Source organism: Egretta garzetta, unplaced genomic scaffold (assembly GCF_000687185.1).
Source record: "Egretta garzetta isolate BGI_Z169 unplaced genomic scaffold, ASM68718v1 scaffold514, whole genome shotgun sequence".
NCBI classification, from domain to species: domain Eukaryota; kingdom Metazoa; phylum Chordata; class Aves; order Pelecaniformes; family Ardeidae; genus Egretta; species Egretta garzetta.
In genome coordinates, this window is record NW_009259483.1 from 304141 (window position 1) to 329622 (window position 25482).

At 46.1% G+C, this 25482-nt stretch overlaps 1 protein-coding gene across 1 annotated transcript in view; it reads left to right on the plus strand.

Annotated features, from left to right (window-relative positions):
* Nucleotides 1-25482, plus strand: part of EEPD1 (endonuclease/exonuclease/phosphatase family domain containing 1) — a gene marked incomplete at its 5' end in the record, with an annotated part of 69066 nt that overhangs the window by 16903 nt on the left and 26681 nt on the right. Inside the window, one exon of the mRNA XM_009637208.2 lies at nucleotides 19526-19577. Coding sequence (XP_009635503.2) covers nucleotides 19526-19577 — 52 coding nt within the window. The remainder of the gene's footprint in view (nucleotides 1-19525; nucleotides 19578-25482) is intronic.

The following is a 25482-nucleotide window of genomic DNA, read 5'->3' on the forward strand; positions in this document are numbered from 1 at the left end:
CCTTGCTGTGCGCCAGGCCAACACGCGCTTACTGGGGTGTTTTATGACCGAGCAGGATTGCCGCCGTCGTTACCATGCGGGCACGCGGATAAGGGCTTCTTACGAGGCCGGAGCAAAGCTGAGTTGCCTTTTTCTTCCATAAAGTAGCAATTGGTGTTAAAGAACCCGAGTTCCTTTGCGTAGGCAGAAGGTGCGCAACTTATTGCTAAACTGCCTGCCCGTACTTCAGCCCCAACAGTACAGCTTGCGCCTGAACTAGCCGTGCTTTTCTCTGAAGAGGAAAAGGAAATTCTCCTTTCTGCGCCTTTCTTCTACCCTGCTTTTCTGGGAAAGCTGTCCTTAGCGTTTTTCTGTGTTGTTGTGTCATGAGGTGTTATGCATATTGTCATCTCCTCCCCGTGCTCTCCTCCTAGAAGAGGAAGGGGTGACTGCTGCCTCTTCTTCTTTGTAACCTTCCCTCCCCACGCGTACCGCTTTCCTCATCCTCCTCTGTCACTTACGTGGTCATGGGCACGAGCGGCACTGCCCCAGCTGGGGTCACCCAGGCTCATGTTTACGTGGTCATGGGCACGAGTGGCACTGCCCCAGCTGGGGTCACCCAGGCTCATGGCGTGGCTGGGGACCTGGCCTTCGTTGCCTTGCTGAGCACCCTGGTGACTCGATAACAGATTGACTGTGCTCTGCGGTGTCACCCAGAGACCCATCATACTCCTCCTCCGCTCCATTAGGGCTCCCTTTTTTCTTTCCTTGAGCTCATTCCCTTGAGGATGGTGGCTGCTTTGCGTTGACCTTATTCCAAACGAGATGCCAAATTGCAATCTTGTGCTCAGCTTTTTGAAGTGCTGGTGAATGCTGCTGTACTTTTTTTCATCATCTGTGACATGGCTGGTCTTTTCCCGAGTATTGGGGTTTTTGAGGCATTGGGGAGGGGATGATCTTCTTTACCAACTTGTACGTATATGCCACAGTAATCATTTGAATGGTATTGGTATTTGATTGTTTGGACTAGTGAAAGATTGGTGAGCATCCAAGGGGCCTTAGGCAGGTCTGTTGTAGGACAAAGTTGGTGCCATGCTTTGGAAGCCCTGGGTGCCCGGTTGGCACCATGCTTGGGAGAGCAGCCAGCCGGCCAGGGGACAGATGCTCTCTAAGATGCCGCTCTGTGGACTCCCCTTCATCAGGAGAAAGTGTGGAGGCTTCTCGCTGGATATCCTGGCCACCTAGATTGCAAACCAAAACCAGCCCCATCGGAGGAGCGAATGCGTTGCCGTGTGGATGAGCTTCAGAACCCTTACGTGTGCTGTGCAGCTGGCAATAAAACTCCTCTGTGTAGCCAAGGCGAATTGGTTGTGGGCTCAGAAAGGGGAATGGGCTTGGAAACCACCTTTTTGATGCACGTGGGCTGTGAAGAAATGCTAGAGTTACCCCTACTATAAGTCCAATAAACTCTATTAACCTTTCTTACACTGCTAGGACTTGCATAACATCAGGAACTTTTTTTTCTGCCCCTCTTACACGAGCACAGAGGCTGTGGCCGTGTGGTGGGTGCTATTTTTCTCTTTTCTCTATAAAGCAAAAAAGACATGTTGGGCTTTTTTTTTTTTCTGTCTAACCAAGAGAGATAAGAGAACTTCCTCTTATTAAATCCTGTGGCAATGCAATCCCAACCACATAATATCCGACTGAATTTAAGCACGTGGAGACATCTGCCTTTGGCAATTTTTATTTTTATTAGAGAGTGTCAGTGTTTCTCTTCTTTAAACATGAATCCTAGTAACCCCTCGGACGGCTGGCTGGATCCCTGCCTGCGCAGGGTTACTTCGGTTCAGGGAGTTCACGCTGCCCGCAGCTGGCAGCAGCCTGCACCCACTCACAGGCAAAGCACCTTAAATCTTTTTTTTTTTTTTTTTTTTTTTTTTTTTTTAATCCCCAGCAAGCTCACAGCCTTTTAAAATTAGAAGGATTTGGGGGTTTTGCTTTTAAGTTTACCTGCGTTGTCTCTAAAGGAAAAGCTTTGGTGACAGAGCTGGCACAGCACAGTCATGTTTATTGTCCCCTGTTGTGCATCTGGTGAAGCAGATACGATGAGTCCTCTTTGCTTTAGACCTTAAACCTTGCTTTAGGGCTTAGCGGATACTAGCAGGCTGGTTAAAGAAAATTCCTCCATAGACGCAGCCCTCTGCAATTTATGTAGTGGTCATTTCTATAACTTTCTATAGTAACCGGTGACGTACCTGTGTGCTGGCTGTACACCATGACAGTTGTGGCAGTTTGCAGGCATCTGTGTTTAACGAGAGCTGTCTAATGAAATTTATGTCCCTTCTCGTCCTTCCAGCCTGAGTGATTCCTTAGGTGCCCTGCTTTTGGTTTGAATTTTTATTTATTTTAATTTTTTAAAATAGCATATGGCTTTTTAAGGCTAAGCTGTAGCTGTTCAGTGTTTGGGGATTATTCGTCACGCTTCGAGAAAGAGGCAGCCTGAAACTGCTGCTGCTTGACTGAGTCTGGCTGAGAAGACGACTGTGATTGCTTCCCGTTGCCATCCTGTGCTTCTAAACTAGCACTGGTCATCCACCAGGATTTTCCCCTGCCTCCACCACCATAATTAATCCTCCACAAGCCAGCGTTTGCAAACTGTAATCAAAATTATAGCTAGGAACTATTTGGCCAAATAAAAAAAAAAGGGGTGTGTGTGTGGGGTACTGTAAAAATCAGAACAATGATCCAAATTGCAAAGAGCAGGTGCTGAAGTAATGACTAAAGCATTAATGCTTTCCTTAAATCCGAAGTAGGAGCCATGTACACTGTACAATTAACACTTACATAATGCATAGGCTTTCGCGCACTGGAAAAAGTCTAAATGAGGCATTAAAAAGTGAGGTGGTCTAAGAGAACAGAGCTGTGGCCTGGGACTGCAGCCACCTCTGTCCCATCTCCATCTCTGACGTGATGCTGCACGAGTGTCGTCACTTCTCTGACGCTTCGGGCGTGTTCTCATTGCCGCTTAAGAAGCACGTGTTTCTGAGATCCTCCCGCTAGCTGCTTGTTCCTCTCTCTCAGCACCCAGAGCTGATCCAGGTTAATCTGGGAGCTTCTTGCCTGCCAAGTAAATTGGCTTCACTTAAACCAGCTGCTGAATGCACCTTGCGGAACGAGAGCGGTGGCTGCTCAAAACACTTTATCTGCAGTTGCAAGAGAAAGCCAGACTGTGCCCTGGCTGTACGTGTTGGGGGCAGCGCCGCTTGCCACCTTTGTCAAGCACGTGGAGGTCCACAGGGAATAGCCTATGAAGACCCCAACTTTAAAATGCCCAGGCAGGAGAGCCGCCGCATGGTGGGGACATGGCGTGGGGAGAGGTCCACCAGGTGGTCACCTCTGGTGGTCTGGTCGGCTCTGCCACGCGGCCATCCCGGGAGGGGGGAATGTGGCTGGTGTGGTTGTAGTGCCGGCGCTTGGGAGCAGGGTGCCCGGGCAGTGCTGTTGTGTTTCAGCATGATGCTGCTCCGCCTGATGAGGTCCAGCCACGCCGCGTGATTCCTTATCAGACCGGAGCACTTGGAGACTGACACTGCGGTGGCATTTCTTTTTCTTTTTTTTTTCCTTTTTTTTTTTTTTTTTCCTAATGCAGCAGTTGTGTTTGTCATAAACAAGCAGGAAAGTCAGGACTTGCTCCTGTGTACAGTACTCAGCTGCAGGGAGGCATTTACGGTGTCCCGCTGTACACAGGTTTTTTTGCGGCGTTAACTGAAAGATGGTTAATCTGCTTTTGTAACAGCACCGCACCCATTATTGCTGGCGACATAAGCTTCTGTGTATGTGCCCATACGACACTCTTCATTTGAAACTCGTTATTCCACAATTTAAAACTTTCAGCGATACCTTCCGTGATGTAAACTTCAGATTTCTCCTCTTCTGTTGAAGAAATAGGTCGTTTTAATGAGGTTCCTTAACTGATGAGCTTCGTTGGGATCTCAAAGTCATGAGATACTAGAACAAAAAGGCTGCTGTGATAAGTGAATGTAAAATAACTCAACTGTGCTATTTTCTAAGTACTTATTAGAACGAGGGGAAAACCTTCTGCTGTGCTTGCTTCAAGGGAGTTGTTAACATGGCGTGTTAATAAGCCCATGCCAGAAAATGCCACGCTGGTTAGGAGCTCAGCAGTAGCTCAAATAAAGGATTAATCGCTCTCCGCCTTCCCCATTGCCGAGGTGTGACTGATGTGACTCCGCTTTCATGGTGGGTGAGATGTGCCTTCTGTGGTGCCTCCGGGTCAAAAGTTTCCCAACGGCGTGTAATCTTCCATGGAGAGCAGCTTCAATCTTGACAGCAGCTTGCAGTTCAGAAAGCTTGGGAATCACCAAGTAGACAATTATAGGGAGAGTGGTGACATCCCATTATGTGAGATGAGAGTGGGGGGGGAAGCAGAGAAGCTGTTTGGCTTCTATATAGAATCATAGAATTGTTTAGATTGGAAAAGACCTTTAAGATCATAGAGTCCAACCGTTAACCTAACCCTGCCATCCCACCACTAAACCATGTCCCTAAGCACCTCGTCTACCCGTCCTTTAAATACCTCCAGGGATGGGGACTCGACCACTTCCCTGGGCAGCCTGTTCCAACGCTTGACAAACCTTCCAGTGAAGAAATTTTTTCCTAATGTCCAACTGAAACCTGCCCTGGTGCAACTTGAGGCCATTTCCCCTTGTCCTAGTGCCCGTTACCAGGGAGAAGAGACCAACAACACCCACCTCACTACAGTCTCCGTTCAGGGAGCTGTAGAGGGCAATAAGTTCTCCCCTCAGCCTCCTTTTTTCCAGGCTAAACAACCCCAGTTCCCTCATCTGCTCCTCCTAAGACTTGTGCTTCAGACCCTTCACCAGATTCGTTGCCCTTCTCTGGACATGCTCCAGTGCCTCAATGTCCTTCTTGTAGCAAGGGGCCGAAAAGTGAACACAGTATTCGAGGTGTGCCCTCACCAGTGACGAGTGCAGGGCCATGATCACTTCCCTACTCCTGCTGGCCACTCCGCTCTGTCCTCTGAAGAACCTGGCACAAGCCACTGTTGGGGTGGGAAAAAGAAAACATTACTTGAGCCATCTATTTAGTCAGATAAACCTATTCCTATGTCAGCCAAGACCATTGTGGTAGGGTGTACTTGCTACACAGGGTATCCTTTATGATGGGTAATAAATTATTATGCACTTTTGCAGTACATAATTTGGGGGAGTGGCTGCCATGGCAGAGGGTAGCTCTTCAACCCAGAAGATCCTGGAGAAACTCAGCTGGGTCAACAGAAGCCTTATGAAGTTGAACAAGAATCCCAATGCTGCAGGTAAAATAGGACCTTGCTTTAGTACAAGTTGGCTGCTTTGGGACCTTCAGAACAGATGCTAGAAGAAGCTTCCTCGCTCAGAAGTTGGTCCAGCACTGGAAGAAATAATCTCAAGGCCATGGAGTCTTAGTGTTTCGGAGGTTTTCAAGACTCAGCTGGTGAAGCCACAGCTGACCTCGTGACAGTCCCATGTTGAGGGGGTTGTTGCATCAGATGGTCTCTTTTGACCAACGTTTCTGTGTTTGTGGTTCTGTAGTGCTCCTGGAGACAGATACCTGGGATCTGGCTAATGGAGGATTCTTCCCTTTACCGCACAGTCTCTAGGAGTTTTCTGGGATGCAGTAGAAAAAGTGAATAGTAGCAGGCTGTAGTCTGTTCTGCTGTACGTTTGTGTTGCATACTTTCTCTCTGAGTGGTTTCTGTCCCTTCTGCTTAGTACAGCTCTGCTAAGAGCAGAGGCTGGTTGGAGGACAGCAGTTGGCTGGGAGAGTGCCGACTCAGCCAGTTTTTCTGACTTTGAGAATTGAGGAAGGATTACATTCTCTCCCAGATTAGAGTTGCAGCTATGTGATGCATCCCCTGGAGGTTTAAATCAAAACCTTTCAGTGTTACTCTGATACTCAGAAGGCTATGTGAGGTTGTGGGTTTTGGCTAACTGGAGGCTTAAGCTTCGTGTAGCCCCTATCACACTTCAAAGTCATTATGAAAGTAAAAAATCCAACTAGACTGATAGACTGTCTGGTCTGCTGTTTGGGTTAAAGTTATATAAATGGCACTCGGAATGCCCCTTAAGCCAAATTCCCTGTTCTAATGCAGTATCATGTGATGTTGTAGATGAAGCTGGTAGGATAATTAGCTCTTGGGAAGGAGGCTTTTGACTTCTTACACTTATGTGACAGGTGGTTTTCCGATCTGATTCGTGCTTTCTGTGGACTCTTGCAGATGCGACCTCAGTACTGGCTGATAGTTATTTTCTGACTACGATATTCTTTGCATTTCTGGTGACCTAAGAGTGTAGCATCAGCATAAACAAAATTCTTTATGGCTTGACATCAACTCCATTTCTGATAGTTAAAGGCTCAGGTGCATGCAAGACAGAGGACTGCCATCTTCATAGGTATGCAAAACTCAGGTTTTCTGCCTTTTCTCCCTCTGGCCCGCTTCTTTTCACAGTTTTCCATTTCTTTACTTCACATTTGTAATGTGCAATCGACCTGAGTCTTAGGAGGCTGGATGGATGTTCATATTGCTTCAAAGCTTGGGTACCAAATTGTCCTGTTTTCTGTAATCTTGGAGTGGGTTAACCAAGTGACAGTTTTGGGGAAGTCTCATCTACTGTGGCCTTTCCTTCACCAGATGGTATAGTTGCTATAAAGAGAACGACCCAGTTGTTGGCAGTGGATCCTGACACCATTCCTGTTTGGGGTACAGTAGATGGCTGTGTCGACTGACATGCTCAGCTCTGTTGACATACACACTTGATAGTGTTAGGCTAGGCCTGCGCTGGAGACTTTTGCTGGAGTAGTAATGTTAGGAATGTTACCTTGTCAAACGCATCTTTTTTTCTCCCTTCATGGTGACAAGGCCTCGGTCACCTCAGCAAAGTCTTTCTTTTGTCCCTTGATGCCTTGCAGGGCACTGCAGCATCAAGGTCTTATCAGCAGCTTCCTGGGCTCCACTTCTAAAAAGATGTTTGGGCTGGCTTTTAGTCACAAGGTGGGAAGTCCTTAAAACATACAGGCTGTCTGCTAATATAGTTTCTGCTTTATTTTCTACCTGTTGCAATGATGCACTTAATTTTATCCTTTGTGTTGAAATGTCTTTGAATTTGTAAGACAACATAAGCTGCTCGTGAAAGAGCTGTAGAGAAAAGTCAACTTGACCACAGCACCGCTCTTGTTGCTGTAGTGCTCCTTTCCCCTCGTTGCACTGCCTTTCCTCAGCGATTTCGTAGTGTCTCTCCGAGCACCTCTTGTGTACGTTCTCCTATTTTAATCCCCGGTGTTCGGCCTCCTCCACCATTTAAACAGTTCCATTTTTGCATGAACTCTTCTTCAGAAGATGCTCATCCGAAATGCACAATTGGTGTGGCGCTCCGCCAGCCTCTTCAAAGTAAGAGCCAACTTTTGAGGGTCAATCTCTTTGTTAAGAGCATACTGTAAAAGACTTCGAAGTTCTGTATCTGGATTCAGCCAGGAAGCTTCAATGCTCTTTGCATAATGCCAGGCTAAATTTTACTGACACTGAGATGGCACCAGCTGATTGTGGTTCTCCTGCCACGGAACTGCAGCTTTGCTCTTGAGCCCGTATTTAACAAAACAGACTGGCTTCCACTGTATTCCTTTGTAAGGTTTTTAACTGGGCAAACCTATTTCTCTGAGAGGAGGATGTGCATGTGTGACAAGGTAATACCACTTTAAGTTTCTGAGAACGAGTAAGGGGACATGAGGAGCTTTCACGTAAGAGCTTGATAACATAAGGTTCGCATACCTGATGGAGAAAGGAGATGCAAACTATTTCAAATTACATTTTACTTCGTCCCAAGTTCACATCTGTTTTGCAGGGACGCAGAGGTAAATTCTTCAAGTAGAGTCCTTATTAATCATTTTGCATCCCAAGCCTCCATAATTTTATTGGTAGCTTTGTTCTTCATGGCAGAGTGATAGTGCAGTGGTGTGACCTTTCTCAAACATGCCCATTTGATTTAATTAAGGACTACGCAGTTTTTCCATTGCTGCAGTAGGGCAGGGTTGGATTGGAGAAGGTCCCGTTTCTGGAACTAAGAAGCTCTCCCCCAGCAGGGAATGATTCAGAAAATCCGGAAAAAGAGCCAAATGCCAGAGACCACTTACACTATAACATAATGCCTATATTTGGAAGCTCTAAGTCACCTTTGATTTTTATGAGCTTCTAAATTTTTGTTTTCAGTCTTGGTCTCCTCCCCTGTTGGACAGATTTGAATAATTCAGTGCAAGTTAAATAACTTGTCCATGTCCAGTTTTAATGACTCAGAAGAAATCAATGTTGCCGCAAACACAACGCTCTTTGTAAGCGCCTCTCTTCCTGCAGAATTATAAGGAAACAGGCATCCTTTGAAAAATTAAAAAATAAAAACACATAAAACCGGAACACTCTGAATATTATACAGAGCATTTTCCCTAATTTCAAAACCGCTGGACATAAAGTGAACCGTTTTGAAGGGAGACAGTATTATTCTTAGCTAAATATAGTAAGAAATGGAATAGGAAGAAGAATACATTTTATCACTGTATAAATGAAACTAAAAGCCGCCTCCCCCCTTCTTTAATATGAGCAACTGGAGGTTTTTTGCTGTCTGTCAGAAGTGAGTTGAAGCAACTTGTGTGTTTTTTGTGAGTAAATTTAGCTGTCATCAGATTATTCCCCACCCCCCGCCCCATCCCCTTGCAGTAGTATTCTCTTCTGCTGCCTGAATTACCGTATAGTGAAGGCTTTGGCACAGGAGTAATCAGTGAAGGAGTAGGTGGAAGTGGTGACAGAGAAGCCTCCTGGACTGTCACCCTGAGTTTTGAGTGATGTTGGAAATTAAGCTGCATTGCCACTGTCTTGACCTGGTCCCCCCTAGTAGGTAGATACATGCAGGCAAGATTGTGGTGTTCAATATAATTTAATATTGATATTAATATTAATATTTGATTTGCTTGTTCTTTATTCATTAGGCTACTACTCTGTAATTGTTATGTTACTGGCAGTCTCAGGCCTTCTGTGGTTTTATCTCATGCTTTTGGGAATTCGGGGGTTATTTTCAGCTGCTGGTCTATTTTAATCTCTCTTTTAAAATTAAAAAAAAAAACCCAACAAATAATGAGTTAGAAACCATTCTGAAAACATTTATATGTATTGTAGTTAAGTAGCTCCTTGAGTCCTTACCACCTTATTTACATTGCCTGTAGTTATAGGTGTTTCCAGAATTAGTTCTTGAGCATTTATTTGAATACTAATTTATTGTTTTCAATATGAAGAAGTCTGCACAGGACACTTATGACGGATGGACGCAGTTTGGGATTAAAATTAGCCTCTTCAGCATTTACAGTGCAGATGGGGAGAGGCAGAAAATGTGTAATCATCACTAGGCCTGGGCTTTAATCAGTAGACAGTTTTGTTGGTATTGCTGTCCTGCGTGCCAAATATTTCAACCATGCACAAGCAGGTAAACAAATAATGAGTTAGAACAGATTGATCCTTTTGAGCCATTTGTCTAATTAACCTTTGCCTCTCAGGAATCAGCTTTGGTTCTGTTCAATCAAGTGCAATGTATCTCAGCCCTTAATAACCAGCATTTCTTCTGAGGACCTTGGAAGTCTTCCACAATGCTTACTTTTCTAACTGCTGCCGCTCGCTTGGCATTGCACCAGTTTGCAGAAAGAGAGTTGGAGAAGGATAGGAAAGAAGAATAAGAGGATGGCAAAAGAAAAGGCCATGGGATGGCCTATAACTCAGCAAACAAATGGTGTGCAGTTAGCTCTGGGCTTGTGTCTTTAGTATTCTGCACCCCAAATTGAGATGGGATGGCAAATCTGTACGAACATCATAACGAATGAGAGTATTTACGTGTGCATGTGTGCTGCATGCACCCAAAAGGATGCTTCTTCTATACCTCCTCTGATTTAACAGTTTGAGGGAATCTTCAGGAAGGGAGACTTTATGCAAGTGGAAATGAGTAGACAATGTCCAGTCTCATTCCCTTTTACCTGAAAAAGGAAAGAATTAGGCCTGAGACATGATCCTGTATTGTGCAGGAGGAGGAGGTAAATAAGATGCTTCCCTGCTGCTCTTAATACTCTCTGTGATAGAAACCCCCAGAATTTGCAGAAGTGTACTGTTGAGCATGAGTGCCTCACAACTCAGGAGACACCTTTTTACAGAATCACAGAATGGCAGGGGTTGGAAAGGACCTCGGGAGATCATCTAGTCCAACCCTCCTGCTAAAGCAGGTTCACCTAGAGCATTCTACACAGGACTTGGTCCAGGCAGGTTTTGAATATCTCCAGAGAAGGAGACTCCACAACCCCCCTGGGCAGCCTGTTCCAGTGCTCTGTCACCCTCAAAGTAAAGAAGTTCTTCCTCATATTCAGATGGAACTTCCCATGTTTCAGTGTGTGCCCATTGCCCCTTGTCCTGTCACTGGGCACCACTGCAAAGAGTCTGGCACCATCCTCCTGACACCCGTCCTTAAGATATTTGTAAGCATTGATAAGATCCCCTCTCAGTCTCCTCTTCTCCAGGCTAAACAGACACAGCTCTCTCAGCCCTTCCTCATAAGAGAGATGCTCCAGGCCCCTCATCATCTTTGTAGCCCTCCACTGGACTCTCTCCAGTAGTTCCTTGTCTTTCTTGAAGTGGGGAGCCCAGAACTGGACACAATACTCCAGATGTGGCCTCACCAGGGTGGAGTAGAGGGGGAGGATAACATCCCTTGACCTGCTGGCCACGCCCTTCCCAATGCACCTCAAGATACCATTGGCCTTCTTGGCCGCAAGGGCACATTACTGGCTCATGGTTAGCTTGTTCTCTACCAGGGCTCCCAGGTCCTTCTCTGCAGAGCTGCTTTCCAGCAGGTCAACCGCTAACTTTGAACTGGTCCATGGAGTTATTCCTCCCTAGGTACAGGATCCTAAACTTGCCCTTCTTGAACTTCATTAAGTTCCTCTCCGCCCAACTCTCCAGCCTGTCCAGGTCTTGCTGAATGGCAGCACAGCCTTCTGGTGTGTCAGCCACTCCTCCCAGTTTTGTATCATCAGCAAACTTGCTGAGGGTACGCTCTGTCTCCTCATCTAGGTTATGGATGAGTAAGTTGAACAAGACTGGACCCAGCACTAATGCCTGGGGAACACCGCTGGCTACAGGCCTCCAGCTAGACTCTGTGCCACTGATGACAACCCTCTGAGCACTGCCATTCTGCTGGTTCTCAATGCATCTCACTGTCTGCTCATCTAACCCATGCTTCCTGAGCTTACCTATGAGGGTGTTGTGGGAAATAGTGTCAAAAGCCTTGCTGAAGTCAAGGTAGACAACATCCGCTGCTCTCCCCTCATCTACCCAGCCAATCATGCCATCATAGATGGCTTATCAGGTTGGTTAAGCATGATTTTCCTGTTTTCTGGGTAGATGGACAAGAAAAGAATGATCTTTCTTTAAAGTCACAGAGAGTCTGGGAGTTACGAGCAGCTTCTCTCTTAACTTCACTGTGCATGACCTGCTCTGCTTACTGATGTAGGAAGTGTCCATGTGTACAGCAGCATGGACTTCATCCCTTTGGAAAGAGATTGGAATGGGTGTTCCCATAGAGGAGGGCAAGAAGGCTTCCAGGTCTTGTTATACGTGGGCATTCATGCTTTCTGCTAGTGGCTGTGGTTTGGGTCACCTGGCGAGCATGTCTTACTCCCTTCCAGGGTGCTCGGGAGAAGCCTGCTGTTCTTGCAACCTCCCTTTTTGCACTCCTGTATTGGGAATACACAAGAGTCCAGGGTTTATGAATCATCGTTCTGTTCCTGTAATGATATAGCTGTGCTGAAACCACAGCATCAGTTGAACGTAAATCAGACCCTTGATGCAAAGTTCGTAGGTCCTGCAAAATGATGGCTTTGCCACAGATGTAGGAATAGAGAATGGCAAGGAGAGAACTGTGTGTGAGGGAGGATTGAGAGAACATCCCAGGACCCAGGGAACTGCTAAAATGGGGGGGAAAAAAAGGGTGAACTGTTTCAGTTGCCTCCCGCCTGTTAGCTTGGGTAATGCTGCTGTTTCCCCCCTCCAACTCTCAGTAGTAACCATCCATAATTCATGTTTTCCCCCTTTTAGTCCCATTACAGTTTCCTTTCTCCCCATGAGAAATACTCCAGTCACTCACATAATGTAATAGGATCTACGGCTGCAAACATCGGGGGAACAGTATTTGTCCGGCCTGCGCTACACCGCCAATTTGCTTGATGGATTTCAACTTCTCTGCTCCTTCCATTTACTCCTGGTTCCTTTCCCAGCTGCAGAGCCTTCATCTGCTTTTTGGTTTCAAACCGTTCTGCAGGCAAATCGATAATGGCTCGACATCGAAGAACTGCTGCTTTCATCCCGGCTAGGAAACTGCAAAAAAGTAGCCCTGAATAAATTGACATATATATTGATAGAGGTATATAAAAATATGGTTATTAAAATCTGTATAAAATTTATAATAGCTATTTAATATAGAAGTATATATGAGGTACTTATATAAATACATACTATAATATAATATAGGTATATATAAAGTAAATATAATTATAGGGTGGGGTTTTCTTAAAGGAAATGCAGCTCCCTGGTTCTATCCTAATTTCTGCTTACTGTAGGTATGTTTTTCCTGAGCATCTTCCAAGTCATTTTGTTGTGTCATTAGCTGGAAGCTTAGTCCCAAAGCAATATGGCATGGTATTCCCATCCAAGCCCATCAGCTTACTTCATAAGCTCTCCGGCGGCTTCCAGCAGCCGTTAAGACGTGGCAGCGGACATGCTTTTTCCTTCCATTTAAGGAGTGATTGAGAAGACGCGGATGCTTTTAGTGGAAAAGGAGAAACTGATTTTATTTCCTTGACAGACTTTGTAGGGATAGACGGAGGAAGCTTATGAGGCTGAAAGTCATTAAGCACGCTTTTTTTTTTTTTCTTTCTTCCGTCTGCTTTGTTTTTTTACTGGGGTTTGAGTGAACAGGGTCTTGGGGGGGAAAGACAACTTTGTAAATGGGAAAACGAGATGGTTTTTCACAGCGCATGCATTGGTGTATGTCTTCATGGTTACTCCTCCACTGTAGAGGCACCTGGTTTAGGTCACCCATTGCCCCGGTTGGTGTGGGCAGCCCCGAGGAAGGAGCAGCACAGATCACCCCGGGGCTGGAGCTCCAGTGGGTGCTCAGAGATTTTCTCCTCTCACCAGGTTAAGCGTAGTCTGCCGGGCTGTGGGTGGGAGCCCACCGTTCTTTCACCAGCCTTTGTGCAAGGCAATCCTCACGGGGGCAGGCAGAGCCAAGAAACCGAGCCTTGGGTCTTGTTAGACATTAGCAGCGAGGGACAACTCCAAATATGTCAGCAGCAGCTCTATATTTAAAAAATCAATGAACCAAAAAAACCTCTGAAACCCACAAAAGCCACCACCATAAGTATGCACACCCTCCCCCTCCTTTTGCTTAAGCAAGATACATCTTTTTCTGTTGGTCACTTTTTGGCTGTTATCTTTCCCCACCCTCCACATACTTCCCGAAGCAGCACGTGCTTGGTGCCTTAGCTTCTGCCTGCGCTTAAAACAATTAGAAAACACTTAATCGCAGCCCTTCATGTCAGACTGTCGGCAGCTGGCTGCAGCGGGGACGTGCCGCAGCCCTTGCATTTTTTTTTTTTTTTTGGCTTTTTTTTCTTCCAACTTTCATGCCCATCTCGTGGAGCAGAACTGATTTATGAGTGAGGTTGGTTTGTACAGATATGCAAATACAATTTTAGCATACATATTTGATGACCCAGGGGGGTCTTGTCCTCTTCTTTTGTGTTAACCCCGGCGTGAGTTGGGGGCACTTCTGTTATGTGCATCCATGCTCTACTCTTGGATATGTAAGTCATCTGTAAAACTTCACTGTGTGCCATAACATGGCTATGGGATCTTATCTCAAGAACAAAGTGGAGAAGTTTATGGACCAAAGGGGAGGGAGGAGGGAACGATTTAATGATGCTCCAAATAACGGTTTGAGGTTGAGTGGGTTTTGCACAGGCTGTTTATAATAATGTCTGTGAGTCTGGCCGAAGTGTGATTCAGTACAGCTGTATGCCGAAGGAGCCAGAAAACTAAGGGAAGTCAAATGACATTTCTTCATGTTGTTAACTTTAGTCAGGCTTATGCACTGACTAATCGAAAGCATGAGGCTTTTGGAAAATCTCAGGCCCCAAGCAACGATGTGTAAGCTTGCAAAGCAAATTGAGACCGATACTCAGTTCACGTTGCTGCTGGGTGAGAAGCCCGGGTGGGTGAAGACTGGCTGTGAGCCACGTGCCGTACCCACCCGCAGGTAGGAGACAGGCAGGACTGGCTCCCTGGGGAGCTCTGCGCTTCCAGGCCGAGGAGGGAGGCTGGCTGCCGGGAAGGAAAAGCAAAGCGATGGTAAATCTGGCTGTGCTGGCATGCCCGGAGGCTCGCCGTGCACCAGCTGTTTGCAGGCTAACAGCACCTGGCCCCTTCTGCAGGGTGCCTTTGCGAGGCCAAGTGTTTGCTTAAACTCTAATCACCAAACTTAATGCTTCACATTTTCCGCCTCTTTCCCCTTTTCCCCAAATTACCAGGTTCTGTACTGAATGGGAGCCTCAGCTCTACTCCAGGCTCAGCTCAGCAGATGCAGGTTGCTGTGCATGTTGATGCAGGGAGACCTTCTGCCTTGAGAGCAGCAGCCAGGTGACATGTGTCCATAGTGGCTGCGAGTCCAGTGCTGTGCAAGGGTGGTCCAGAAACTGGCTGTAATCCTAAATACTCTCTACCCTTATCCTAGAGCACCCTTCGAGCTGGATTTAGGGGAAGCAGCTTCTCTTCCTCAGGTGCATTCTGCATGGATGGACCTTGGATCTGCCTTGCGTGTGGCAGTTTCTGTCTATCCCATCTGCCTTGCTGCAGAGCCATAGGTTGGCTGGTTTGCAGGCAGATGACCCTGCAGTAGTTCTTGGGAAGGCCCTGACATCCCCTTTTGCAAGAGCAGATGGGATTTTGTGAGCAATGAGAACTCAGGCTGGGAAGTGAAGCTCAATGCAAGTAAAACGCGATGATGGCTTATGGTGAATAGGGATGCACCATCCAGCAAGGAACCTATCGGCACATTTGCAATATTGCAAAAGGTTGCTAAAAGGATTTAAATTATTCCTGGCTATGTGGGATTAGAGAGAGGAACCCAATGCTATGTGTTTTTAAGTAAGAAGACTTTGAGGAAAGGATTGCAATGCTACCCTGAGGAGTAGAAATGTGCTGGAGCTATAGGCATTCGCTGACCACAGTGAGTCATCTTCTGGAAACTAAAAGGAATTCCCTTAGAGGAGAATGCCGTGCATCACCCCCAGCCAAAAAAAGAGGGAGTCATGTGTTTCCTTGACAGCACATCATGTTTGCATATTTTTACTGCCGGAGGAGAGTCCTTCAACCTGATCGCTGCATGTTTTCAAGTATTTTGAGTCTGCCTGCGATGCCAGGATATTAATTTCAATAGCTTTTTTTAAATAGATCATGTAAGTAATTGAGTCAGTATTTTTAATGTGGTTCCAGATACAACCAGGGCCATTTTCATCAAGCTGATACAGTTACTTGCAGTACAGATTTATTACCAGTATATTTAAAAGCTGGTAGACTAGAGCAGGTGCTCCAGTTACCAAAAGATTTCTTCAGAAAATATGCTTTTCTACAACTTCATTCATGAGTTAGTGGTCACATACTGCAGGTGAGGATGAAAGATAGGACACCGTGGTATGTAAACAGAGTACCTAAGTGTTGTTTTGTAGGCAGAAAGACCTTCGGCTTCAGCATTGGCATTTGGTAACTCTCTGCATTTCTGCTTTATGAGGGATTTTTTTCCCCCTCTCTCTCAGTTACTGATTAGCTATATTCCCATCTCCTCTGAAATCCTTGGCGAGCACATGAACTACAAACAGCATGCGTAGTTATGAGGTGCTTTCAGTGTTTGTAGGGTTGCTGATGTAGTGCCTAAACAAACAGCCCGATTTCTTTTCAAAGCATCAAGCCCCCAAAGCAGCAGCCTTGAAGGAAGCTGCGTTTCCAAGCTGAGATTGCATAAATGAGCACATACAAATGTTGCTTGGGATTGATGGAAGAAATAGCAGTACATAACTGGCTATCCAGAGCAATTTTCCAGGTAGTGGGCTGTAATCCAATGGGCAGAGATGGCATCCACGATGATGCTTCAACGGAAGAAGCGTCTTGCAGCTGGTTGTGTGAAGACTGATATTTGCCTTTGCTGATTCCTTCTAACCCAGAAAAAAACCCCTGGCGTCACCTGAGCAGAAAAGAATAAAATGCTGGGCAAACATTGATCTCTGTAAATTTATAACAGCAGCGGGTAGTCTTTTTCTGACCAAGAGTCAAACCAATGTTGTTGCAAATCATGTAACAACATTGAATTCAGATTTGCTTATGCAAACCACCTATGCAGTTACCTCTGCAGGACATAAACATTTTGTGTGGGTCCACCTCTGAACAAGAGTACGGCATCCCTGTAAATATAATGAGATAAAACAGGGAGCAAGGAATCTTTTTACTTTTTAATTTGCGTAACTCATACCAGCTGAAGGGTATCTTGTGGGGCTTTACTAGCCTAAATGGGAAGGAGGGTAGGCTCGTACAGTAAGGTGATGGTCTCTAATGAAAACAGTACTGGCATTTGGGGAACCCTACATCTTTTTTCTCAACAGCTGTTGAGTGTCAGACTCCACAGTTAGTGCTCTAGAAACAAATCAGTCAATTGGTAGAAGCATCAGCAGCCTTGATTGATAAATTCTACCTTTTGACGATTAAGTGATCGAAAAGTCCCTGGCTTCAAAAGGAAAAAGACAAGAGTAATTTGCATAACAGAACCCACATTGCTGTGCAGCTTGCAGAAGGGAATGGCAAAATGTTAGATTTTACTACGTGCGCACGGACTCGGAGCAATCTTTGCCGCAGCCCAGCTGGCTGTGAGCATCCTGGATGCCTCCCCATGCATGTTGGTCTACCTCCCTCTCACCCGTCCTGTGTTTTTCCAAAGTGCACTGCAACAGAGGCGGGTCATCCAAAATTAAGAGGTGAGCCCTGAATTCAGAGATGGGTCTTGATCGTGGCTCTGTTGCTACTGCCTGTTATTGGACTTTGCTCTCCAAGATGCATCAGCCCAGGCTCCTTCTGGAGCTCAGGGCTGGACACAACATTGCAGTGGTTTTTAAATGGAGGTGCCACCTTTGCTCGGTGCCCATCCCATATTTATTTTGCTTCCTGGCTGAACTGCAAGGAAAATGATGTTAAAAAATACCTTGTATTGGCTTTGTGCTTTGCCTAAGTACCTTCCAGTTCAGCTGAATGCTTGTGTGCAGCCTAGTGTGTTCAGCAGAATGGTAACAGAAAGTCATGTGCCCCCTGCACGTGTAGTGGTTGGGCTTTAATGGAATACCCTTTTCTTTTTCCTGATTATCCCGTTGTTTTCTGAACCGTCTCCACCCTCTCTGTCCTAGTAAGAATAGCCTCGACAGACTGGAAATGCATGGTCTGGGGCTATTTTATAATTTGTTGGATATAGGCTTTTCATGATGCTTTGAAGACATCTGGAAACTAGAAGTACGTTAAAGTGAAAGCACGTTTGTGTTTAGGGGTTAGGCTGTGAAAAGCACTGTAACACAATAGAAGGACAGGACTAAAGCTGTGTTTTGCCAGCTGCTGTTACAGGATGGATGTACATAATTAATGTATAAGATATCTGTGGACGTTCAAGAATTATGCAACACGGCCCTGAGGGTTTGAAAGGCTAATAAACGCCTTGTAGTACATGGCAAATTATATCCGTTAGCAGACTTCTACGTCAACTATTCACACAGTCTTGAACATGAGCTTTTAACTATACTGGCTTTTTGCTGTGTCTGCCTACAGAATCGTGAGCGTCATTTCAGCAGTATTTATGTGCATCGTTTGATTCTTCCACTGCCACACAAATGTTTTTGCGGCCCTGGGTAAAGGCAATTATCCTCGGGAGTCCGAGGGTAGTATATCAAACGACTGGTTTTAAGACTGGGTAAGGAAGGTGAGCAGTTGGCGTTGCAGTACTGATCTACTCCATGGGTAAAAAGGCTGCCAGCTTTCTGCAAGCCTGACTTGGGGCAGCACAGTGTGACAGCAGCTTCTGCCCTCGTGGGAGGACACAGGGGGTGGTGACAGGAGAGGTGGCTTGAACTGCCCTGGGTCCTCTCTCATTTCCTTGACCACGTAGAGAACCTAAACATTAGCTTCAATTAGGCACCTAAGCTGTAGAGAGCTACAGTTTAGGTGGGCTGAATTGTAACCGTGCCATCCTAAAGTAGATGCCCAGCTCTGTAAGTGGATGTGTTGTTGATTCTGCCTGCTCTCTGGCCAAGGTGGCTGCTGTGGACCACTGGTGGCGAGTGCCCGGGGATGGGGAGGTGTGAGGTGTGGCCTCACCAGTGCCACGTAGAGGGGAAGGATCACCTCCTCTGACCTGTCAGCAATGCTCTGCTGATACTTTTCAGGTTCATACCTGTCCCGTGAGCCCCACAGCTTGGTGTGGATGCAACAGGTTCTTTTCCTGAAGTTCCTTAGCATGGAAAGGATTGGGCTTTTGCACTACGTGGGGACATGTGCAAGTAACTGAAGTTGAAGGAGGGTGGATAATTTCTAATTACTCATTAAACTGCTTATGAAAGTATAGATGTTGTACAAGGTTCTCTCACCTTGATTAAGCTGTGATTTCACCTGTCTTACAGGGCAAAATCCTGCTTGAATAACTCTGATCATTTTTTGAAGGAAATTCAGTGTGCAGGATTTAGCCCCTAGAGGTAAACTTAGAAAAGATTCAGTAGGTGAAGAAATTTGGTTTTGATTAGCAAATGGCACTACCATAACAAGAATTACCGATTATCTCTCTACCCTGCTTTCAAACAGTTATGCACATTTCCCTTATATCTCCCTCAAATTTCTTGAGCTGGGTTGCCTTAGTTGCTGTACCTCATATATAATATCGTAAATCCCTGGGAATGACTGCCATGGGACTCATAGAAACCTGTTGATACTGAAGAACAAAGCTGACTAAAACCAATATAAATGTTTAGAGTCTTTCTCTGTGTTTGTCGTTCAGAAGATCCTTCATTGTTAATGTAGGGTATTAAAAACATAATGATTAATGCAGTTTCTCTGTAAGGTGAATTCAGGTATGCTTGTAAGTGGGAAACCAGAAAATCTTTTTGGGACAGCTAATTCAAAGCAATCAAAGTTTCTCTCTTGCTTTGGTTTATTCTATCCTGAGCGCTTTTTGTATCTGTACCTCTATAGACTCTTTTGTGAAGTGAGAAGATAAAGAGAAAGCTTCAGTTCTACTGTTACTTGTGTTCCTGTAATGCTTGTAATGGAGTGATTAATCCTTTTTTTCCTCTCTGTTTTTCCTTACAGTATCAAGCTTTTGGCTGTGCAGGAGCTGGTCGATAGAGAAGTGCTGGAAAAGGTATTTAAAAATATATCTAATATAACTGGCATAGTGCATTTAAGCTCTCAAAGCTCTCTGTGTTAGTCAGGCTTCCTAACTTTATGGAAAATCATGCAGCATAGATCAGGACATCTTCCTAGCTATGTAGTACCTGAAGTCAGAGGTGTGATGTTTTGTCCAAGTTGACTGTGTGCTTTTGGTGTTGCCTGATTTTACAACGGGCTTAGGGTAAGCAGTGTGTCTAGTCTGCCCATATCAGCTTTCCCAACATCAGTTCCTTGCTAACAGGTAGGATAAGTAGACGATTTGAACTGACAAAGGTGAGTGTCTAGGCAGGAGGTGCCCTGGCAGAAACATGGTTTAATTTTAGTGATGAAGGGATCAAAGCAGCTAGCTACTCAACACCAGCCCTAACACCACCACCCGAGTGTATGGTATCTGTTAGCCTCAGCTCTCCTCCTGTATGCCTTGTGCCGGGATAGGCCTGCCTTTAAGCCTGGCCTTCCGGGGATCTGAAGGATGTGCTGTCCATCGACTCTCCCAGAGATGGTGGGGTTTGCAAATGCTTTCTGCACCAGCTCCTTCATCTAGATGATCAAGGAGCCAGCCAGGAGGCAGCATGGAAATAGGAGAGACTTGGTAGGGTTCAAAGAAAACAAGTGGGTTCAGTTTTTCCTTATGGCAGGGACTGAGCTGCTGCCGAGCCAAGCAGCCCCTCTGTACCTACAAGTGAGCTGGCAAGGCTCAGGGAAGGAGAAGTAGGAAACCTTCTCCTGCCTGGAGCACATCCTGCCTGAAGGAGAAGGTCCCGCAGCAGTGTGTGGAAGCCAGGCAGCCGTGGCTACATCTGCTGGCAAGTCCTGGGGAAAATGAAATCCAGCAGCAGCAGCAGCGGGTGCTTCAGCCTTGTGCTTTGCCACTGGCTGGAGATGGCGTTTCGCAGAGGTCCTACGGACAACCCAGTTACTTCAAGAGGGGCATCTCTTCATTGGCTTTGGTGAACTCAGGTTTTGACCCAAAGAAGTGGATTTTGTAAAAAGGCAGTGACAGAGGGCCAGAAGCAGGTGATAGTGTAGGGTTTTTTGCATGTGAAGAAGACACGATCCCCAACCACTCGTTGTGCAAAGCAGGTTAATATTCACAAACTGTAGTTGTTCACAGCAGCCGGCTTCTCTGGCACCTCACACCCTCTGTGCTTCTCACCTTTCTGTCGGGCCTGCACCTCCCTTTGGCCCAACGCCTCCTAAAACACGGCTTGGCAAGGGCGAGTGACCCCAGCCTGGTGGGAATGGCTGCTGGAGGCATTGTCTGGAGCTCTGCAGGAAGCTCCTCAGAAAGGCTCAGCCTCGGAAAAATGATCCTGAGCTAAATCGAGTGCTCTGAATATTTGATATCTGCTTTCATACAATGCCAAGCTTAAAGAATTTAAAAGGCCAGTTTAGCCCTCTGGAAAATAACAGTGTGGAATTATGTAAGTTCAAAGAAATTTGCTGTCTTTATTTTTTGAACACAGGAGGGGAAAAAAAAAAAAAGCAGGCTAGAACAAAATCCCTTGTCCTGCCTGCTCGCAGAGTCAGGTTTCGAGAACACGTGCTGAGGTTTGTATTCGTAAATCATTATTTATCTGCATTATATTGCAGGAATACAGAATATTATTAAATGATAATATTTTAATATTCGTTGCAAGATTGATTTTTCTGGGTTTTGAAGGGAAGTTTCATTTAAGATAGCTATGGACATAATAACCTAAAAGTGTTTTTCCTACAGACACTTTCTAGTCTGTCATAGACGGTTTTGAACTTTTGCAACCTTATTATTTCTAAAATTCAGCACTCAGCTTTGGAAGTACTATGTATTTTTGATTCTTGCATGGAAACCCAGAGTGAGTAGAAGCACGCTGGTGAACAGCAGCGCCCCCTGAAAGGACTTAGGGGCACGCAGTGGTACTCCTGCTGCGGGCTACCTCCATTAAACCAAACCACGTTGAAGTCAGGCGCGTGTGTAGTGAGTCTCTTGAGAACCACGGCCTTGCGACAGTATCCAAAAATCATCTGGCACAGCAAAACGCAGTTTACCATCACCTTTTTTCACCTTTTTGAAATGGGCTGATGGTCTGGGAGGCGAGGCACCACGTGAAGCAGCAGGCTGGGAGAACCTACTTGCACCGCTGGGGTCTTGAGAAGGTGGCAACCCCCTGCGGGTACGTCGCGGGGAGCTTTGCCCTCGTGTAGTGGAGTGCTGCTGTGCTTCGAGAGCTGCACATCAGTTCTTTACCGATTGCTTACAGCAAAAGGCTTTAATGCCATTCTGACTATCTCAGATACTTTATTACCTTTAAATGTTTTTCCCACCTTGGCCACTGAAAAGAGAAGCGCCATGAGAAGCTTTGTGTCATGCAGAGACTCTTTCTTTAATTTCCTAAACCCTAATATCTTAGTAAATTTGGCCAAAATCACCCTTTAAGCCAAAGATCTGCCACACTTGGCTGCATTTATGCCTGGGCTGGCCGAGACAGAAGGGATGATTGGCTGGGTTTAATTACAGCTCGTCCTGGCTCAGGACAAGCTTCTCTGACCCCTGGATGCTGCTTGGCTGCTGGTTTCTTTCTCTGGGATGCCAGGGGCATCTGCAAGCACTGCAGAAGGGGGAGTGCTGCTGGTGGAGCTGGACCCCAGAGCCACACTTGCTGTCATTAAGAGGAATGGGAAAATAATAATTTATCCTGGTGAAACAGGACCAGGTCACCTAAGAAGAACAAGAGTCTGGAGAAGATTCTGGGTCAGAGACGGGCTTGTTTGTGTTTGTTTCGGCCAGAGCGCATCAGACCCGTTCCAGCGCGTACTCCACGTGAGCAGTCTCACCGGCGGCGTAAAGCTAAGCACGTGCTTACCTGCATCTTGTTCCACCCTGACCCTTCGAATCGATCTGTTGGCTTCCCCCTGCCTCCTCGCTGAGCTTGCCCCGGCTGCTGTGGGGTAGCGTTGCTGGCGTGCCCGTGCTCCAGAAGTGCTGCTGCCGTCTGCCGGGGCCAGTAACGAGCACCGGCCGCGAGGTGCCAAGCGGGGGCTTGCAGCCACGACAGCCTCATCCCCTGCAAGGGTTCAAGGCCACTCAAGCTTTAGACAGAAGTATCTCGGGCAAGCGGGTTTGCTGGCGCCGTGTCCTGTATGAAGCATCTCTTCCTCTTCCAGAAGCGCAGCTCCGGGAGAGACCCCCAGGGACACTCTTGCCCCAGCATGGTTTTGAGTACTTTACTCAGTCTAATTTTGGCAAGTCCTTAATTGCAGATGAAGAACTCCACTTGGCAAGTGTTAAGTGTTTTTATTTGGGGAAGGGAAAAAAATAGTTCTCCGGAGGAACATGGTGTTTTTATAGTTTAAAAATAAATCTGGTTAAGTAATTAGCAGATTGAACTGCCTAGCCAGGTGACAGTTCACACTGGTTGCTGTTTTAGCCTTTAAACCCATAGTCCTTTTCCACAGGCAACAAGTATGCCAAAACGATTGTTCTCGTTGGTGCTCGATGCCAGTAGGATGCGCAGGAAGAGTCATCCATATTGTAAGAAAAATAAAAATATTCTTTGCATTCTCTCAAATGTTCCCCCCCTGCACCTTCAGGTGTTAACACGGGCTCTTGAACTCATTTCTCCTTCAGAGGCAGGTTACTGAGGAAAGTTAAATAATCTGTACAACAATGTTGTATTTAGTAACCCCTGACAGCTCTTTATAAAGTAAGACTGATTTGGGAATAAGCAAGAGTAACCCGTTAGTTTTATTTGTCTGTTAATAAGCAAGTGCATCTGCTGCTACGGGGGATGAGCAAAGACCGTCCACTTGACTCCAAAGACGGAGCAGTTTGTTGGCTTCTCCCCGAGGAGACGCAAATCACGTAACTCTCATTCAGCAGTTTGTGCAAGTGTGGAGTGACCTGCAAAGTGATGCTGGCTCTGCCTGAAGTTGGAAGTGATCTATCTAGACCGACATGAGAGATACGCGGGGTGGGCTGCAGCATGGTAGGAGTTGGGGTGAGAATTGTGATTTTGTTCAGGGCTGATGTTCTTGAAGTCGGTAACTTGCAGCTTGAAAATCAGGACAAGTAACATAGGTTTCACCATCAAGGTCTGTCTGTACCAGTGATGGCAAATTTATGCACTGTGAGCTATGTCTGAGAGGTCAGTAGAAAGAAAGCCAGAAGAACAAAGTAATTATCAGTAAGCTGTATGGAGATTTTCACCTTCACTGGAGAAGTTTTGGAGGTCACAAAGCAAAAGGGATTGAAAAATCTTTCACCTGGTGTTCGGAAGGAGAGGTCCTGTAGCTGTGAAGCACAGGATACATTAGCTAGGCACCCAGGAGATGTAGCTTCTGGTCGTCTTAGGACAGCAAGGGATCTCTTCTGTCTGCTGGCCAGACGTTAGGTGGTCATCTGTCAGGCATTTCTGCTGGTGTGGCCACGAAGAGTTGAGATGATAGAATGAGAAAACTCTGATCAGCCTTCTCCTCCAGCGAGAATTTTTTTTTCCCCTCATATGAAGAGCCATTTCTCTTTCCTCAAAGAGATGATCTTTATCCTGTTGAATAAAATGGGAAGCTTAGCACTGTAAGCAAGCAATCCCTAGGATCTGTGCTCATTTTTTTACTTTTTCCACCCCCCTCAGCAGTACAAGTGGCTGGAGTCACCTCCGGTGATGGGGAATCTGTTTGCTGGGTTTCCTCACCTGTAGGAAAGACCAGGTGTCTGTATTTGCGAGATGCTCGCTGGATGCAACCGCTTCCCATCACGCAGAATTTTCCTACTGTGCCTGAGGAATCGATGTGCCGCAACTGGGGTGACGCTGAGGAGGTGGATTTGGTTTAGCAAAAGAAAATGAACCCCCCCGTCATCGATCAGAAGCAGCTTTTGTCTGAGGGGAAGTGCAATGACCGATGTTGCCCGCTTTTACAGGGTAGGACCCAGGAGGTGAGGACAAAAGGGAGTGCTTGTTTCTTTCTAGTGGCATTGCTCTAATAGTGCAATTTCAGCTACAGTCAAAAAGGGGTTTGTAAAATGCTGAGCTGCGCTGTGCGTTCCCTGCTGTAGCCTTTTCCTTTCTGCACAGGGCATGGAGAATTTTAACTAAAAATTTGCTTTTGTTTTCTTGATCCAGTGTACTGTTTCCTCCAGATATTATCTGAACATAAAAAGTATGACGTCAATTGAGGTTCCAGAATTTCCAGTATGAAATGCATCTGCTGGAGGTTTTTATTTATCTTTTGTCTGCTTTTGAGTAGATTGAGCCAGATCAGTGTTTAATCGTGATTAAGCCTATTGTAATCTCTGTTCTTTATAAAATCCCTCTTGGAGCAGAGCAGGTTGTTTATTTGGGAAAGGTTATCCCTAGGAGCTTGCTCATGTTTGAAAGAGAGGTGCTGTTTTCCATTTGCAGGGATAAGCAGAGGCACATCGCTTCTTGCTTGTGTGGATATAAATGTGTTTTTGTGTGCGTTTGCTAGGGCAGTTGAAAGTGATCTATAATATGCCTTGACGTGGAGCAGCTGGTCACCCGAGGCTGTTTATCTGGCCCATCACCGTTTTCATAGAATCATAGAATGTTTTGGGTTGGAAGGGACCCCTAGAGGTCATCTAGTCCAACCCCCCTGCAGGGAGCTGGTGCTTGCCTTGCAGGCAAACGTTCTTGCCCATGTGTAAGCTGGCACTGGCGTGGGAGCTACCATCAATGAATCCTGAAGGAAGAGCAGGGAAAGGCTGTTGGCATTCCCTCTTGCAGGGTGAGGGTCTACCATTGCTGTCTGACCACCTGGATGTATCATCTGTTGCCTGTGCAGCCAAAATACCCCACACCGTTGCTGCTGTTCAGTTTTTTGGAGAGTGCGATCATGCAGCAGTCCCAGAGAGGTAGGGGAGAATTGTGGTTATCCTTGCT